This window comes from Triturus cristatus, chromosome 6 (assembly GCF_964204655.1).
Source record: "Triturus cristatus chromosome 6, aTriCri1.1, whole genome shotgun sequence".
Lineage (NCBI taxonomy): Eukaryota > Metazoa > Chordata > Amphibia > Caudata > Salamandridae > Triturus > Triturus cristatus.
In genome coordinates this window covers 348,102,448-348,122,842 of record NC_140589.1, presented here as the reverse complement: position 1 = coordinate 348,122,842, position 20,395 = coordinate 348,102,448, and the positions used below count along the sequence as shown (strand labels likewise).

At 43.7% G+C, this 20,395-nt stretch overlaps 1 protein-coding gene across 7 annotated transcripts in view; it reads right to left on the bottom strand.

The window, feature by feature from the left end:
* The window catches only part of KIDINS220 (kinase D interacting substrate 220), a 1,251,292-nt gene that overhangs the window by 775,814 nt on the left and 455,083 nt on the right, over window positions 1–20,395 (bottom strand). For all 7 annotated transcript variants that reach the window (XM_085610740.1, XM_085610741.1, XM_085610744.1 and 4 more), the window contains exon 14: window positions 15,304–15,483. In XM_085610740.1, the coding sequence (XP_085466866.1) occupies window positions 15,304–15,483 (180 nt within the window). The remainder of the gene's footprint in view (window positions 1–15,303; window positions 15,484–20,395) is intronic.

Here is a 20,395-nt window from a genome sequence, read left to right as displayed (position 1 = left end):
AGGCAGTGGCTGTCATTTCAGCAGGTCATTCCTATCCCGCTTCACCAGGGGAGTGACATTAAGAGCCCAGCTGAGCGCAGGGAGCAGAGACACCCATATCCCTAAGTACTTAAACGACTGGCGGCGGAGCAGTATGGTGGACTGCCACTCAAAACACTCTCTGGATATCTGGAGGGGACCAAGACCGACTTACCCGGATTAAGCCAGAGGCTTGCTCGAAAGACCGGAGGCATTGGGGTCCCAAACTCAAGGGGTCCGCCAGATAAATCAGGACGTCATCCGCGTAGAGGGCGATTTTGTCAGCTTCTGTATTGGGCCATTCCCAACCCCGCACCTGTCAGCTAGAGCGTATCAGGACTGCCAGGGGCTCCATCACCAGCGCAAAGAGCAGGGGAGGGAGGGGGCAGCCCTGCCTCGTTCCCCTACAGATCTGGAAGGGTTCGGATAGAACCCCGTTCACCAGGACACAAGCCCTCGGGTGAGCATACAGTACGTGGACGAGACCACGAAAGCGGGGTCCGAAGCCCATCTCCGCCAGGACGTTATCCAAAAACGCATAAATCCACCGAATTGAAGGCTTTCTCAAAGTCTACCAGGAGAAGTCTGAGGTAGGGGGTGAGTAAATTGCGGTAGGCCAGGGCTGAGTGGAGCTTCCGCAAACAGTGACGGGTACCACGGGATGGCATGAACCCGCATTGGTCTGGATGGACCAGAGTGTGTAAATGGGGTTTGAGGCGCTGAGCGAGTATCGTGGCATACAGTTTTAGCTCTGTGTTAATAAGTGAGATGAGATGACAGTCCGCACACCGAGGCGAGGGTGGCTGGGATTTAGGCAGGACCACAATGGTGGCCACATCAGTCTCCGGCGGAAAGGAACCCTTCTCCACTGCCTCATTGAATAGCTGGGCAAGGTGTGGAATCAACGTCTCGCGGAACAGGGCATAATACTCCTGGGGGAGGCCGTCTGGACCCGGCGTTTTGCCGGATGAGATAAGGGCAATCGCCTCTTTAATCTCATCACGGGTGATGGGGCGGTCCAGGTCAATCTGCACTGCCGAATCCAGGTGAGGGAGCCGACCGTCTCCAGCTCGCAGCATGTCTGAGAGAGACAGGGAGGGGATCAATTTACAATTTAAATGTCGCTGGCTGCCACAGGCTCCAAGAGGACTGTGTGACAAAGCAGATAAAACAACATTCAAAACCTAGAGCTGTGTTGTGTTTCTATTCCTAAAGGTGCATGCACCCCTATTATAATCACAGACCCAAGGTGACTACAGTTCACTTCACCAGGAACCAACAGAGAAAACTTGCAGAATCCAACACACTTCGACTCCTTTCTTGCAGTAAATGGATAATGTCATTCAGAATTGACAACGGTGGGGTGTCACTCGATATCTCCAGAAGTGCCCAAAATCAAAAATTATTGAGTAATCTGGTAACCACCTGGATCACATGATATTCATGGTTCCAATGAAATCCTTGAATCAACATTTGAAGCACTGGGGCAGAGGTTTACTGAAATATCCCTGTATACTAGCTGACAATACAGGATAAATCACCCAGCAGGTTTGGATCTCATTCCATTGAGATGAACTATTGGTGTGGGGCTACTGATATAATCACCTTTCTTCTATGTATTGACAATTAGAAAACGTTCAGAATCAAATTTATTAGCTTCGCTTCCAGTGTCTTCTGCTGACAACAGGCCATAAATGAACTGGCAGATGGCGGATAGCAGTCAATCAATCACAATAGGAAGGCTCCAATGCATTGGATACTTTTAAATCTCCAACAATGACTACCACTTCTGCTTCAGGTTTAATTTCAGGGAGTCAGGTAGGACGTGAAGATTTTCCTGGATCAATGCAGGGCCAGTTGAAAGGGGCAATCACCAGTAACAAGTAGCCCAAGATGATCAGCTTCTCTTAAAAATGATAGTTTGTGATGAAGAGTGAGTCCCAAAGTGAATGTCATATAAGGAAGGTATGTTACCCTCCATAGGGGGAAAAGCAGTTCAGGGGAACACTACACTGATATGTCCAGCAATGTACCAGGAAGAAATTTCTCTACAGAGATGGGAGAAAAGTATGGTGAATGTACTGACAGGTCCAAACTAACAAAACGATGAGAACCAATATCTGCATATTTTAAAAAAATTGATTCAGAATGGATTACTCAGATCAGTCACTCATTCAAGCAGAGGTAGATAATAATTTCATTCTACCTCAAACACAATGGCTCCAATGTCATCCTGAGGTCAAAATGCAAAGAGGAGCTCTTTTTACAAGTGGAACATAATTCTAGCCACCAACCAATTATTCTACTTCTGTTCAGATTCCATACAGGAATATGGATGTAAGCATTTTCAGTGTTTGTGGCACATATTTAATACCCCTTAACTAAAGGAAGGGCAGGATCATGGCAGAGTCGCCATGTAAGGAGTCCGTCCTATGAATGGCTGAAGATCAAGAATCTTCTATGCCTCAAGCAGCAGTTCTGGTGAGGCTAGGAAATCAATGGGGTGACTTCAGCAGAAAGACAGGGTCTGAACCATGGACAAATCACAAATAAAACCCAAGTAGTCAATGAGATCGCCCTTCCAGCTTGAAGGTACAGTAAGAAGGGGGTCTTGAGGCTTCTCTAGTTGGATTGCAGGTAGGCAGCTCTGAGCCTTTGTTCTACTTTGGTGTTACATGAACCAAAATCGGCCTTTTAAGCTTTTCTGATGCTTCATCCTCTATCTAATAAAAGTTGATCATGTTCATTGATTCATTAATATATTTATTTGATTTTATATTAAAATTATAAAAGCACATTAAATACATAATAAATCAGACTATAATGACACATTAAAATACATAATCTCATCAAAAATGTAAATCGGAATTATGACAATATATGGACGTTAAAAAGATGAGACCAAATTTCATCTAGTCCATAAATCATTTCCTAACAATCACTCCCATGGATTTTACCACGATAAGTCTAACCTAATTCATTATTTAAAGTACCTGTGCAAAACCAGCAAGGATTCAAAAATCTTATTGTATACCTTTGCCTCAACCTCAGGGCTGAAACAATACAATTTTAAATTGGAATCCACTCCCTAGCAAAATAAGTCAAGCCCAAGAAATTATTAAAAGCACTTGTGCAAAGACTGGAAAGCAAGGATTGAAACATTTTAACATATTTCATTTACATAACCTCAGAGCCTGATTAACTAATGTTAAAAAAATCCTAACATGCATCTTTTCCCGAACATTAAAGCCTGAACAATACAATTTAAAACTGCTGTGCAGTTACACCGGTTAGTCAAGGAGGAAATTCAAACCCTCCTTATTTGATTTAAAAGATTTCCCTCTAAGCACAGGGTGTAAACAACGTAATCTGTACGAACCAGAGCGGACAGAATAACATAAAATGACAGGTGGTTTGACAAGATGTCCCATCATAGGCGCAGTTTGACTGTGAGGAGAACCAGGATCCCATAACTGGAAAAGCCCGTAAAAAATGAATCATTTTAAGTTGCAGCAGTAGTAGATTACATTTATGTTGCAGGGCATTAATCCACAAAAGGTAGGGTTGCATACCATTACATGTAGCAAGCCAGGGATAGTGCTGGACTGTTACCATGTTAATTGCCATCTTCATCCTTATATTATCTCTTAATTCCAAGTTTTTTGACTTGACCTCTGTCTGGAAAGAGGAACTAATTTCAGCTCTATTTACCCATACATTTATCATCTCAAGGTCTTGGGAGTGACTTTTTTAACACAGGCGAACCAGGTAATAGAGTGTGCACTATTTAGTTTCATACAGTCCTCCACTATATCGCGCGTGAACTTTAACTCTGTTACAGATCATAGTTTAACCGAAGAAAGAATAGGTGCCAGTCTCAACAGATCTTTTAAGAATTGATCCGGTTTAACATTATGATGAACAAAAACAAGAAACTCACATCATCAGATCTGAATGAAGTCAATGTCATGTTTTCTAGTAACAATAAAAGGAGACAGCATATAAAAAGGGCAGGTAAGTACATAAGAAGCTCTGTAGGTGCAGCACAGATTTCTACTGAAAGATTGCCTTTTTTTACTATGGTAATCATGAGGTTGGAAAAAAAACTTAAGAGGATGGCACACTGAATTGAAGGGGGTATTATAATTAAACATATCCTTTTTTTTTATGTGTGTTTAACAAGGAAATCAAATACTTTAATTGATCACAAAAAAGAGTAACATGTACCTTCCCGCATGCTGGAATCATTTTACAAAGAAGGGAAGCAAACAATATCCTATGGATTTTTAAAAGCACTCAAGAATAAGTTGAAGAAGAACATGGGAAATTAGGTCATGAACAGTCTGTGAATAATAACCAGAGAAAGGCAAGTTCTCTTGATGGCTACATTGAAAAGGTAGTGGGTGCCATCAGCAAAGACATTTCCAAAGTAGAAAGACTTTCTTTTGCTCCTATTATTGATAATGTTGTAGCATCCGAACACCACCCCTCCCCTTCATACAAGATCAAAGAGGAAGAACTTGCGGGCAGAAATACCCAGGGCTTACAGGTAGAAGATCAGGCCCAAGTGAATGGGTTCTTCTCCACTCAAAGCACTCTCCCTTCAAATAAGGCTAATGCTGAAGTGGCAAAGCCTCCATGTTCAAAACACAAACTAGGTACTACCTGGAAACAAAGTAACACCTTAACTCAACCAAGTGTCGTAGGGAACAAATCTGCAATGGTGGTGAGACACTGACAGACTGCTCTGAGGGCAAGGTGGACCACTTGGGTGAGGTGTTTCTAGCACTCATGGTCATATGATCGCCCGGTGCCTATCGAGGCTAAATTGTTAACCGCATTAAAAAGCCAGGACTCTGGGCGCATCAAACAGGCTTGCTCGATTGCCGGTAAAACTCACTTGCGGGCATCGCTGTATTTAGCCAATGGAGGCTGGGAGGCTGAATAAGAGCTTAGGCCCTGGCAAAGGAGCCAAAGGTGTTGAGCCAACAGCAACTTGTTCATCACCAGCTCGTGAGGTGCAGGGACACCGTGATAGGACACCTTCTGCTAGCAACAACACTGACACTACCGACACAACCAGGTGTCATTTGGGTTGAGCTCTCAGTTTGTCTCCTAGGTGTGACCTCCCACCTGCGGCTTGCCCCTTTGCCATTGTGCTCACAGATGTGCCAACTCTACGACCTGAATCAGTGGAGTCTACTGAGGATCCAATTTATAAATCTCTTCATTGGATCCATTGAAATTGGTGTCAGCACAAGTTATTTAATTAAGAGCTTATGGTCAGAAGGATTAGTTGGGTTCGGAAGATGCACAAGGAATTTTTGGGTGACTATGTCAGCGTTACTTTTGGAAATGCAGCAGTAGCAGGGAACGTGTGAGCATAAAGCCAGTAAAATCAAGGTTTTACCACTTGGCCACTTTTATAGACCACCAGTCACTAACCCATTCACGTTAGTCAACCAAAAGGGCACGCAGGATGCTAATCTTGCCCAACAACAACTTTATAATATTCAAGTTCAGATTCCCACTGGGAAGCCTGACTGATGTGGATTGACTCTGTGATGGCCAGATAAAGACAGTGTGTGTCCCCCAGGAAGCTGGCCACAGCCCAGGCAGCCCTACTGTTGGGCATGGTTCCTTAAATTTAACTCATTTTACCTCCCCTCTTTTTGCAGATCGTAACTTAGCCCCTGTAGGGAGGAACCTTGTTAGTATTAACCAACATGTGAAATTACTTTTTAGGTCTCGCCTGACCCAGCGCATGCACTGATCTGGCGAGACTTTTTGTGAGGGCTCAAAAAATGCTACCATGGCCAGCCTAGAGCTACAGTGCGTGGGCACGCGCTTAGGAGCAGAGGCTTTCAAACCTCGTCATGCTCATTAAGCGCCCGCGATCACTTTCACTCGTGATCACTTTCCTGGCGCCCCTTTGATGTTCTCGTTCAAAGAACATCAAACATCAAAGAACATGTTGTTGTGTTAATGCTTTGCTGCGCCCGTTTGACTTACAATGTGCTTTTTCTTTCCACAAACTCGATGTTTGTGTTCCTTTATTTTGAGATGCTTTTAGTATTACTGTTTTGTGACTTAAAGGAAATGTTACTGTGAAACTGGACAACGTTCACGGTGTTTATTTCTGATCGCAGCGGCTGCTTCATGTCCGTTGCACCATTCAGGGAGTCCTTTCGTTGGCGCTTTCATGAGGACATGATGAGGAAGCTGGAAACTTTTGTCACATTCTCTTTAAAAGCACAGCATGTTGGCGACTGGTTAATCGATTAGACCTATGTAGCGCTTTAGATCTCAAAGCGCTATGGTGGGTTACAACTCATGAAATATGGGGTGCAACTCACAAGGAGGGGGCAGGTTTGAGTGCACATTGGCTGCAATCGAACTCTTAAGATGATGGGCTGTGTGTATCCATTATCAGCACTCAGTCTTCGCTAAGTGATCTTGTTTGTTTTGCTGTTGTGTTAAGGCTTTGCTGCGCCCGTTTGACTTACAACGTGCTTTCTCTTTCCACAAACTCGATGGTTGTGTTCCTTTATTTTGAGATGCTTTTAGTATTACTGTCACACACACAACCACAACCACACGCACAACCACACAACCACACACACACACACACAACACCACACACAACCACACAAACAACCACAATCACACACACACAACCACACACAACCACACACATAACCACAACCACACACACCCACAACCACACACATCCACCCACCCACCCACAACCACACCCACACACGCAACCACACCCACACACGCAACCACAACCACACACAACCACACACGCAACCACAACCACACACACAACCACTCACAACCACCCACTCACAACCACACACACACAACCACACACAACCACACACATAACCACAACCACACAACCACACCCACGCACAACCACACCCACACAACCACACCCACAACCACATACAACCGCACACACACAACTGCAACCACACACAACCACACACACAACCACACACACAACCCCACCCAACCACCCACAACCACACACAACCCCACACAACCACACCCACACATACCACCCACACCACACACACCACCCACAACCACACACACAACCACAACCCCACACACAACCACGCCCAACCACACACACAGCCACAACCACACACACAGCCACAACCACACACACAGCCACAACCACACACAACCACACACACAACCACACCCAACCACACATCCACACACACCCACAACCGCATCCACACACAACCACAACCAACCACACATCCACACACACCCACAACCGCACACACACAACCACACACAACCGCACACACACAACCACACACACACACACACACACAATCACATCAAGCATTGGCATAGCCAATAGGTGTCGCCTTTGGGACCTTATAAGTGTTTAGCCACGCAACAGTTGATGTGGTTGCACCAAGGATATTGTGCTGCACAACTAAATACTTAGAAGGTCCCAAAAGTGAGACCTATTGGCTATGCCCATTCTTGTTTGTAATGTTGCTGGGCTGGCCAACAAAAAGGATGATTTTTTAAAATGTATTTTTGTATTTGATAAATGGGTTACTCATCTCAAACAATGATATGATTTTTCTTCAAGAGACCTGGGTCACAGAAGCTGCCAGCCTGGATGGCTAACCGCTCATGTGGTTCTGGCGATCCTGCCAGGGCAAAGTGAGGCTTATTGGCCTATATGTGCGAGTTACTTACCTTCCGTAAAAATGTATCTGGTAGAGACGGTCTAGCTGCAGATTCCTTAACTTAGAATATCCCCAGGCGTCAGACTGGATCCGGAAAACTCTTTGCAGCAGCACCTCTGCGCGCCGGGGGATGGCGCCACACAACCCCGCCCTGACGTCGTCCACGTACGTGACGTCAGCGAGGTCATATAAGTCCCCCCGGCGGGCTGACGTCAGTTTTCTTCGGAGAAGCGTACCCGCGACACAACGCGGAGCCACCAATAAAAAAACTGTGAAAGTATGGGAACAGTTTGCAATGGATGAAAATCTGTGAATAAATAAGGAGGATGGTGCACGACGCCATCCTAAAAGACAGAATTAGACACTACCTACATATAAGTGAAAAAGATGTGAGAAAGAACCTCGCAAGCTAAGCGAAGACCCTTCCCAAGTGCAACAAGGGAAGAATATCTCAACAGACAGAAATAGACTTATTACCATGCAGAACAACAGACACAAACAGACTGTCAGTACCATGTAGACCTGTGCCATCCAGCAAGAATGGAGCACAAAGAGAACAACAGTCCACCGCAGGAAGGTATGAAAAGTCTGGCACTGCCCATATAGTAATGGAGGTCTGAAAAAGAGATGAACAGATCCCCAAAGAAGACTACTGTAGAGGAGACCAAAACCCTGAGCCAATAGAGAAGGTGAGAAGGCAGCAGGAGAAGATAAGAAAATGAAGAGTAATCTCCTGGTGAAGGTCAATCAAAAAGGCATTATTTTACAGATAAGAAACCCTTGAGAGGGAGTCAACTGTATTATGGTAACAGAAACCCCTGAGAGGGAGTCAGCTGTATTATGGCAAATCTCAAAGGGAACAACAATGTGAGCACCCATGAGAGAAAAATCAATGCCAACTGAAAAAGGGGGGCCAGCAGAGAACCCCGCTTGGCAAGGTCCTCGCAGAACGGGGAGGCTGGGTGGGCGTTAAGGAATCTGCGGCTAGACAACGTCTCTACCAGATACATTGTTACAGAAGGTAAGTAACTCGTACATCTGATCGAGACATCTAGCCGCAGATTCCTTAACTTAGAATAGATACCACAGCCATACCCCAAAGGGGAGGTGGGTCTGTGACAGGACAACAGACAGCGCCAAGCATTTGAGCTGGCAACAGAGTGACGGACAATGGGGAAGGCTGTGGCAGAACAGCTAGACAGCAACCCAAATAGCTCAAAAGATAACGGGATGCAAGACGTCCCAAAAATGCCATAATGGTGCTACACCATACCTGTATAAGCATGAGAGGTAGAAACAGCACCAGCCATATACCAGAACAAAAGAAAGAGAGAGGAAGAAGGACCACTCTCAGCGTAATGGCGCACTATGTGAACACCGACCAAAGGTTGAGAAGAAACATGAAGCGATGCAACCAGAGCCTACCAGGCTAGCCCACGGAAGGAAGGCCAGAGAGGCTACAGCCAAGAACCAAAGGTCAAGAGATAGAAATTAGCAATGTTTTTAGAATTGCAGGCGGAGACATGAAACACGCCAAGTGCACACCCAGTCCCAAAAGGGGGAACAGGGGCGAACAGTAACAATCTGAAGCCCACTGATGAAGGCCACCACAGAAATATGCGCAGAGCAAACAGCTACAGAGACCATAAGGTGGTGTAGCTAAAATAAGCATAAGGTGGTGTAGCTAAAATAAGCATAAGGCTGCTCGACCAGGCCGCGGTAAGACCAAGGTGAGAACCAACACACGAAATACGGATATGCAGGGTGGAGAACTAGGACAACTTTTTCCTCTACTACAATCTGGGATTTTTGAAGATGAACTCCTGGCACATACTACAACTTCTAGGAAGTGCCACGGCTACGCACGAACGGAGACGCGCAACATCGAGGGACTCAAGACTGTGTATTCTTCATTAAAGTAAGTGCAGCGCAGCGCTGGCCCGGCCTTACCGGCAGTTACTCTCAACGGCCTCCGTAGGGATTTTCAAATCCCGCACGCTATGCAACTCCGTTTCCATGGCTCTCCACTTCGCAGTGACGTGGCACAGCTAGTGACGGCAACGCTCCTAGAGCTCCACGGCCCATTGCGCACGCCGCAGAGGGCAGCTGATGTCAGCGCACTGAAAGGTCATGTACAGCGGCCATTTTGGTGGTATCAGAGAATTGTTTTCAGGGCAGGGGACTTGGCTCACTACCAGAGTTTTTGTTCATGCAGGATTTGTTTGAAAAAAAGGAAATATTTTACAAATTCACAGTACTGTTACATTTATTGTACGTGCAAGGATGTTTTGCAGCTCATTTTCGTTCTCCATTGGTTCTGAGCAATGACATTATTCTTTTGTTGTTTTCCTATATGCTAATTGACAGCTGTTTTTGGCTGGCTTATAAGTGCTAGCAAAGACATTTATTACATCACAGGTTGGTTTACAGTGCCAAGCCAGTGACACTTGTTTATAAAGGGCTTATTATTTCTCGTAGAGACATTTCCACAGTGTGAAATTACATTTCCTAGCCAGTTTCTTCAAGTGGATCAAGGGTTTTTTGGCTTTTTGTGTGCATCTAAGGTACTGTTCTTTCTAGCCATGTCTCCAGCACAGACAAGCACAGCCGTGGGCAATTTTACTGGATCTACTATGCATATTAAATCCCCAAAGAAATTTTTACCCATTCCTGGGGAACCGCTTGTTTCATGGAACGACAGAGTACTTTCTTAATTATATTGCTAATCCTGAAGGTCTTGGTGGAAATTTTTCTCCAGAAAGGAAAAAAATAATTCTTATGTATTGCTCAGGTCCTGAAGGTTTACGTGTGTATAATGAATTGCAAAAACATGAGGGTGGGGGTATGGATGTATTTAAAGTGGTAATCTTAGATCTTGATTACCACGTTTCTCCCACTGTTTGCAAAGTGGTGACAAAACATTCTTTCTTTCAGAGGAAACAAGAAAAGCATTAAAGTACTGAGGAATATGTTTCAGCTTCAAAGAAATTAGCAAGCAAATGTAGATTTGCGCAATTACATGATGAATTCATTCAGGACCAGGTTGTTATGTACACTAAAAACAAGACCATGCAAGACAGATTATGAGTGGAAGGTGAGGGATGCCTTAAAGATATTGTCGCCATGGTGAAAAAGGCAGAGTTGTCTGAACATTGTGCGAAACCACTCTTTCTCATGACAAGAAAGATACTGAGGTTGTTGGAATAAATTCTGACAGTAAATCAAGTCACAAAGGTAATCATGACTATAAGAAAAGTGAAAATTTTGAACCTACAAGAAAAGGCAACCCAATTTGTTTCAGCTGTGGTAGTCTTTCTCACTCAGCTAAGTATGATAAATGTCCTGGAAAGTCAGCAAGGTGTCTTGAATATGGCATTATTGGACACTTTGCCAGAGTTTGCAAAAGGAAATCTAAGATGAAACCGAAAAGTAAAGTTGCATGTGTACAAGAAGGGGAGCAAGACAGTTATTCTAGCTCCAGTGATGAAGAGGCGCAAACACAACTTATTCAAAAGAAAAAGGTTGTACTGAATATTTCTAACCATTCTTCTTCCAAACCCATGTGTCAAGTTTCTTTAGGTGGAATTTCTATTCAGCTTGCTGATGATTCATGGTCCCCGTACACCATCACAAGATGTATTGGAGAGGTATTTCAGAAGCAATATTGGCAAGTTGTCTAGAACCCAATGATATTTCTACTGATAGTTACACAGCAGAGAACATTGATCTCTTAGGCTTCAGAGTTCTGGTTTTCCGTTTCAAGAAAAGACATTTTGCTGGTAAATTGTACATTGCCAAAGAGGGGCCATCGGTATTAGGATGAAAAGACCAGAAAAAAGGTTTAAACATCATCATTGATCCCAACAGCAAGGAGCAAGTACTTATTTTGTTCAAAAGTGAGGATACCAAGAAATGGGTACTACAAGAGTTTCCCACAGTATTTGCAGGTAATATGGGTAAACTGAAGGGGTTTACTCATCAAATAAGATTGAAGGAAGGAGCTGTTCCAAAAGAACACAAAGCACATAATATTCCCTTCATTGTTAGGGTTGAGGTCAAAGCTGAGCAGGAAAAAATATTGAAAGCAAATGTTATCGAACCAGTGGAAGCATCAGAGTAGATTTCTCCGTTGGTCGCTGCCCGCAAGTCCAATGGTAAGGCCCGTTTATGTGTTGACTTAAGGTATCTAAACAACAACATCCTTGTAGATCAATTTCCCCTGCCCAGAATTGATGAGATGCTGTTTTTGACTCAGCATGCCAAGTGGTTTTAGATACCAAGAGTAGACATTTCACTACGTTTTGCACACCTTTTGGATGCTATAGGTTTAAATGTATGCCGTTCGGTTTGGCATCTGCCGCGGCAGTATTTCAAAGGTTAATGTCAAAATTGTTCAGTCATATTCCTGAAGTTGTCTTCTTTCAGGATGACATCTTAATTATGGGAAAGAACAAAACTCACCATAATGCTACTCTCAGGCAAGTTCTCATGATTCTGAGGGAAAATGGATTGGCAGCTGAGGGTAGCAAGTGTACGTTTGCTGAAAAATCTGTCACTTATTTGGGGCATGAAATTTGTGACAGCAGCATCAACCTAAAACAAAACGTGTTGATGCCATTGTCAACGCTCCTGCACCCAAATGCAAAGACGAACTCAGGTCTTTCCTGGGTTTGGCCGAATTGTATTCTAAATGTGTAAATTTTTCTCAGAAAACATATGAAGTGCATCAATTGATGAAGAACAAAACTGCTTTTCTGAGGAGCGATGCTTGTCAGAATGCCTTTAGGGAAATTAAGATTGCTATTGCAAATGCTCCCACGTTACAAGGTTTTGACCCAAGTGCGGATACCTTTGTCACCACTGATGCAAGTGGTACAGGTTTGGGTGGTGTGATTTCACAAGTGGCAGAGCACAGTAAAGAAGTAGTTGTGGCCTTTGCTTCACACTCTTTGTCCCCAACGGAGGAGAAGTACTCCGCGCTTGAGCGGGAGACTTTAGCTTGTGTATGGGTCATGGAACCTTTCCGGAAGTTCATTTGGGTGAAAAAGTTTGTTCTTCACTCTGATCACAAGCCCTTAACAAACCTACTTACCACGGAAGGTTTATGCAAAGCCTCTTCTGGGATCGCTAGATTATCCATGAGACTCCAAGGTTTTGTAGGGCCTGTTCAGTTTCTGCGGGCTTTGCACTATGACCTTTCGGCATCTGTCAGGTTTGGCCCTGCACTTCTAGCATTATGCTAGGGGAGGGCGTACAACAGGGCTGTATATTGATAGCCTTGGCACTGCCCTTTTTTGCTTGCATTACAGATGTCCCCCAAGTTGACAAGAAAAACGTTCCAGCACTACTCTATGCGAATAATGCTGTTTTACTTGGCTGAACTTTTAAGAGCCTTAACATCCTGTTCCAGGATTTTGTTAGTTTTATGGGGTCTCTAGGCTTTGCTACCAATCACTCTAAAACGTATTGTATGGTCTTTGGCCCTAAATTACTGAAGATGGAGAGTGTATACTTTCATGGCCATCCCGTTGCCTCTACTCAGGACTTCTCGTATTATTGCAGTCTTTGATGCCAGGGAAAACTGGGGATCCTGTAAGCTCAAAGCTTCCCAAAGGTTTCCTAGTGAGACTGAATATAATTATAATCTAGCCTCATGTATTGGTAGACAGCTTATGGTCCCACTGTTGGAGATCTTCAGAGTAAATGCCTCCCCATTCTTACTTATGGGGCAAGCATTTTCGGTTACTCAAATACCATTGCCCTACAAACAGAAGAGAACAGGGTCCTGTGGCACCTTTTGGGAGTCTCCCGGGCTTGTGTAACTTATTTTGTACATTAAGAGCTTCGGGATGGGCATGTAGAAGAGAGCATTACACAGGCTCCTCTGGCACTATTGTGTGCAGTCTGGGCAAATCCACACACAGGCTTCAACCGGGAAGAGATCCTTGACTATCTTGCATGTGGCAGAGGCTTGGAAATACTTTGGTTGCAATATATTAAGAAAGAAATGTCTAATCTGGGGAGATCAGAATTCTTCTCGAGCCCCTCTGTCATGTCAAAGTCTGACCTAGTCTGGGTTAAGAATGCGTTTAAGACTAGGAAACATCAGCTCAAAGAGGAAAATGAGTCCTCAAAGTTCTCTATTACGGAGTATATCAATCTCCAAACTTGCCATAAAATTGAGCCGTATTTGGCATGGGTAGCCGATACGTGGGATAGAGTCCGTTTAACCTGATTCAGGCTTGGCTATGAGAGATGGCACCAGGGTTTCCCCTTGGAGCTATTTGATGGTGGTAAGGTGATAATCTGACCATGTAGCGAGTCGTCGCCTCAGAGTCTGCTCCACTTTATCTTCTTTTGCAAGTATTAGATTCTTTGTTCGAAGAGGTTTTTAGTTCCCCTAATAAGAGAATGTGGTATTGGAAGATGTGCCGATGCCTGGTCATATTTGGAACAGGTAAACCTCTCCACTCTCTGTAGCAGCATGTGCTCCTTTCTAAAGAGTGCTATCACCAAAAGAAAACAGATGACATTCTAATTTCAAGAACCCCCTAGTCCCACTTGGTCACTTTTTTAGATGCTAACTTAGGGGCATTTGCTTGATGGGTTTGCAAAGGCTTTAGAACTTTAACCTTATAGGAAATTAATCATGGCTATCTGTCTAAAGGGTTTTCATTATTCTGTGTTTTTATTTTATATTTTTATTAAGTGTTTGCTTATCACTGCCTATGAATTGTGTGAGTGCTTGAGGATGTGATAATGTTTTAATGATGTCTCAATGTTTTTACTGTGCTTTTATGGCTGCTCTTTGCATTATTATCGTATCTTAGCTGTAAAGTAAAACAATGTTAACTTTGCACAGAAAAAAACGTTACATAACATAATATGCAAAAACATAGCAATTTCCTGGATTTTGAAGCACAGTTACTCAAAATGTTTGTAACATAAATATACACAAGTAATTAATACTCTTTTGGAATTCCATTCCATTCAGGTTCAGATCACTATTTGTTTGGGGTCTCAACAACTTGTTTCTAGTCTAAAGCCAAAACGGTCATGAGACATTTTAACCCTAGACTAGCTAAAATGTTTATTCTACACCAGAATTTTATAAGACCCATTGTTTAGGGAGCAAACTCTTAATTTTGCTTAGTCATCTTCTTGCTTCTTTTTCGTTAACCAAAGCAACAAAAACTTTTTAACAAGTTATTTTTCCAACTCCACATTTGGACTTTTTTTCTAAAAGTGAACATTATTCTTCACGCAAATAAACTTGTTATAGAAACACTTTTCTCATTAATCCAAATAATGGTTAAATCTTTCTTTTCTCTCAAGTGTTCCTTGCTCTTGTCAAGATAAGGCTTCTATAGATAGGATTAATCATAAGTAAAAACGCATACATAATAGATGTAGGGAAAACATGATTTTTCCATAAATAAAGAAAATGTATATGTACAAAATCAGCAAGGATAGAACAATGACTTTAAATGTAGAGAAAAAGAAAATCCACTTGGTTATATCGTAACCTACTGAAATTTAACAAAGTACTAAACAGACTTACTAAAGAAGATGTACATGAGAGCCAACAGGCTAAGCGACACAGCAATCCCAAGTTTTGGATCCACAGTGAAGGACAACAATAGGCCCACGCTTCCACACAGCGAGAGAGTAAGAAACACTATTAGCCATGAGAACTGAAAGAGAGGCTCGATCTGCTGTCCAGCAAAGGTTTTCATTTCATCTAGAAAAAAAACAGAAAACATGCATTATAATACAAAAAAAAGATTATAAATATATTTACTGAAAAATACAAAGGGTAAAGTGAAATTATTAAAAAAACGAAATTCACCAGGTATAGTTAACTGGCATTTTTCGCTTGTCCCTCTGATTCAATAAAATAAGCAGAACTTGAATACCCTTGCAGTGCTCTTTGGTAAAACTTTGCATATGGATTTGGTCAATCCCTTTGCACTGGCATCAGCAATTATAGAGCGCACTGAGCCTGAAAGAACCAGTTGTGCTGTCTATGACTTCAAACTGTCTAACGGTTTTGCAGTCCCAAAGAGATTAGGTTGTCTGTTGCATCACTGGCATGGAGGCCCTATGTTTGCATGGGGCCCGAAAGCACATCGGCATGACCTTTGTCAAGGCCTCAATCTGCTGCAGAGTCCATGACAGCTGGGAAACTCTGGGTGTGTCCGCACCAACTGAGGAATCAGTTCCATGGCCACTGACCTTGAGGGATTGCTACTTGCATCTTGATGCCCTCACGCCTTCTTGGAGTCAGAGTGGATCTAGTTCTGCTTTGTTTTTTTATGTTTACACTTGGACTTCAAATGTATGGTGTTAAACGGAAAGCATGTGCAAATGTTCTCTAAAATGTTTCAACATAGCATTTCGCCCTTTTGTCATTTAAATGGAGCATAAATGCGCAAATGCATAATTTGGGCATTTCTTGTCACCAGCAATGGAAAGGAAAATGCTACTTACCAGTGTGCATCTGTTCTTGGCATGTAGAGCTGCAGATCCACACACTAAGCATAGATTGCATCGGGTGTTGGGCCCGGATGTTTGCACTTGTTTTTGTCCCTTACTGCCAGGGTTTGCCTGGCGGTGAGGGATAGTGAAAAACAGCTTTATATACGCCCATCCTATAATTGGGCAGGCGGGCCAAAAGCCAATTCTCCAACGGTGATTACTCTGTCGGCTTTCAGAGAAGTATGGCATACAGTGGAGACAGGGAATTCTCTACCGCTGCAGGCAGGTGTCACAGGGAAAGAGTTGACTGGGTAGGTTCCTTTCGAAATGGGCGTACATTTCAGGTTTTTGACAACGGCTGTACATATAACATCTTGCCTGTCTCCTGCGGGGTCCTGCAGGGGTCCTCACTCGGCCTCAGATTAACATCTGCCTGCAACCATTAGTGGACCTTGTAGATCCTTTTGGGATGTCAATAATCACCTATGCAGATGACACTCAGCTGGTGTTCTCATTTACGTCTGGTTCTGACACACCCTCAGTTAACCTCGGTTTTTGCTGAAATCAGTTAGCCATCTGGATGAATCAATCGCGGCTCAAGCTCAATGGATATAAAACAGATCTAATGATTCTGGGGACTAGGCCTTCAGCCCAATACGACCTGGGCTTGCTTACCCACCTGGGTCCCTCCCGGCTAATAAGTCAACTATAAAAAGTCTTGGATGTGGATTTATCAATCAATCAATCACAGTTTATAAAGCGCGACTAATCACCCGATAGGGTATCCAGGCGCATGCAGCACCGGAGGCTTATTCAAACAGCCAGGTCTTGAGGGTCATTCGGAATTCCAGAAGTGAGGTGACGTCCAGAAGTGAGGTGATGGTCCGGACGTGTGTGTGGTGAGGCTGTTCCTGGTTTTTGCTAGGAAGTGGGAGAAGGAGCATCCTCCACTTCTGCTTCGATAGATGCAGGGAGTATGAGTAAGTGAAAGGGAGGCGGAATGTAGTCTTCTCAACATTTGGTGCAAGTTCAGGCGGTGGTTAATGTAGGCAGGTCCTTCGTTGCCTAGAGCCTTGTGAGGATGGGTCGGGAGCTTGAATTGAGCCAGTGGAATTTTCTGAGATGGGTTGTGTTGTGGGTTAGTTGGGGGAAGGCCGAAGATGAGTTTGGCTGTTGAGTTCTGCATGGTCAGAAGTCTCTGTAGGAGGTGTGCGGTGATTCCTACATAGAGGGCAGTGCCGTAGTCTAGTTGGCTGGTGCTGAGGAATTGTGTTACTGTGCGTCTCGTGTGTAGGGGTTGCCACTTGAAAATCTTACATAGCCTGCACACAGTGAGGAAGCAGGCAGAGGAGACCGCATTAATCTGCGATTTCATGGTGAACTTGTTGTCATTAATAATTCAGAGGTTTCTGGCATGGTTGGAGGGAGTGGGTACGGGTCCTAGATCTGATGGCCATCAGAAGTCATTACTGATACTCGGATGATGGTAGCCCAGGCCACCAAGATATTAGCCAGTTGCTTGGGCCTTTTGCGGATGCTGCATAAGATCCTGTCATTGCTCCCCAGACCTCGAGGCCCGTGGTGGTCCAGGCATTAATTATTTCTCGCCTTGACTACGGTAACTCTTTCTATCTGGGTTCTTCAAAGACGCCATTCAGAAATGTCAAGTGTACAAAATGTAGCTGCACATGTGTTTTGGGGTATTCCCGGGTCCCAATGGGCCCGGCAGAGGTTGAGGAATATACACTGGCTCCACATTGCTCACAGAATTGAATTTAAGTTGCTCTGCATTGCCCATTGAGGCCTCCATGAATAAGGCTCGGTCGTATTTCAACAGCTTGTTACTCATTATGGCACTAATAGGACTCTACGCTCTTCCAACCTGCATCTAGTTATGGTTCCTGCAACTAAAGGAAAGGAGGACACTCTTTTCAGTTCAATGTTACCAAGCTTTCGAATTCTCTCCGCTTGGCCATTAGGTGTATGGACAATGAGCTGCGCTTTTGCAAAGCCATTAAAACCTGGCTCTTTTAGCTTCGATCTTTTAGAAGACTGATCTTCCCCAGATCTTCGGCTTGCCGTGTTCCCTCTCTTTCTTAGCGCTGGGATGCCTCTGGGTTGCCATGCGCTCTACAAATCCTACAAAGGAATAACTTGATAGAGTCTCTATAAGATAAGGTGTTACCAAATGTAAGTAACTTGTTCATCTAATTGAGACTTATAGCCACAGAATCCTTGCCTTAGATTAGATACCCAAGCAATACCTCTCCGGAGATCTCATTTCCTGGGGAGGCGGGTAAGTTGCATGTGAATCCAGAAAAATATTCAAGCTGCAAAACTACTTCTACAGGTAAGTAACCATTTAGTTTTGTAGCATGAATTCTTTCTGAATTCACATGCTGTGCATTGATTTTGAGGGAATTTTCTTCACTGTGGAGGCTGGGTTGGAGATGAGGTTGAGCTTGTAAATAAATGTTTTAGTACCGTCTGTCCCACTTGAGCCTCCCCGTTCATCTGTACATCGATGCAGTAGTGCTTTCTCAACGTGTGTATTGACGACCAAGTGACTGCCATACACGTCATTTAAGAACATTTGCTAGGAAGGCTAATGTAGCTCTTTTCTTAGGTGCTGAATGAGCTCTTGGTCTAGCTGGCAGTTGTATGCCAGCTGCCCTGTGGCACATTCGGATTGTTTGAGTAATCCACCTTGAAATGATTTTCTTAAAAGCCGGTTTACCTTTGTTATTGTCTGAGAATGATAAAGAGAGCTGTTTTCCTTTCCTGATTGGTTTTATCTTCTCCATATAATCAGGGCCACTGGAATTATGTGGCAGGAGAGGGCCAAATATACAGCAGAGTTGGGTAAATTATGCAGCAAGGAAAGGCAAATTATGTGGCATTATGCAGCATCTTTTGGGATAGTATTTATTCATTATATTCTCATTTGTAAACTTGTTAACACTCTATGGTCCTGATTGCAACTCACTAGCACCAGTTTAACACCCAAACACACACACAAGCTACAGAAAGGGGACTGGTCAACCTTAGCAAAGGACCTTCCACTGCACGGCAACACGTGTCACTACATTTTTAGTAACTTTTGAACCGTTTGCGCTAGAAACAATTTTTTTGTTAAAATCTGCAGGTTAAGCAGTGAATGATGGATTATGTGGCAAATGCGCCAAATCTAAAATGATGTGAAAATAGCCAAAACCTTACAACTGCATCATTCCAGTGGCCCTGCATATAATACATAACCACCCGTCGCGCATCTAGTGTATGTATTGCTTTCTCTGCCTGCGTCTTTCATTCCTAGAAGAAGCTTGTGATTTGTATTGTCTGGTTTATATGAAACTGGGACAAGACCTTTGGTAGGAAATGTGGGCTGGTCGTTATAACAATCCTGCCCTAGTGTATTTGCATGTATGGTTCTTGAATGGAGAATGCTTGCAACTTACTTACCCTACGGAGAGATGTTGTTGTAATTAGAAAAGATGTTTTGACGGCGACAAATTTTAAGGCGGCATTGTGAAGTGGTTCAAAGGGTTCTTTCATAAGTTGGGTCAGCACTACATTTAGGTTTAAAGTAGGTGTTGGTGTACTCCTTGGTGGGGCTATTTTTTGGCCCTTCCAAAAATCTTTTTGCTCAGTGGTGTAGTGAAGAAACTTCTTCCTATGTATCTCATTGTGTAGGCCACTACTTCTGCCAGATGCACCTTTAAAGATGTATAGCCTAGTTTGCTGTCTAGCACATGCACAAGGTATCAAATAACTGCGGTGTTTCTTGTCCTGTCCTGTCCTGAAAGAGGCCAGATCTCTGGCATCACCTTATCTCTCCCACTTGGCCGTGTAGCATTTCCTTTCTATCGGCCTTCTTGCTTCTCTGAGCACCGTAATTGTTCCTTCTGGAAGTCCTAATTGTCTGAACTCTATGTCTTCAGGCGCCATGCTGCTAGAGTCAGTGTGCTTGGTTCTTCGTAGAGAATCTTTCCTCCCTGCATGGAAAGTAGATCTTGTATCGCTAGTAATCTCTGTACATTGTTGTGTGCCAACTCAATTAGGTCTGAGGGCCAGGTCTGTCTTGTGCGCTGTGGAGCAATGAGTATTAAATTCATCTCTGACTGCCTGCATTTGTTGATTAGTGATGGTGATAGTGGGATTGGGGGGAAAATGTA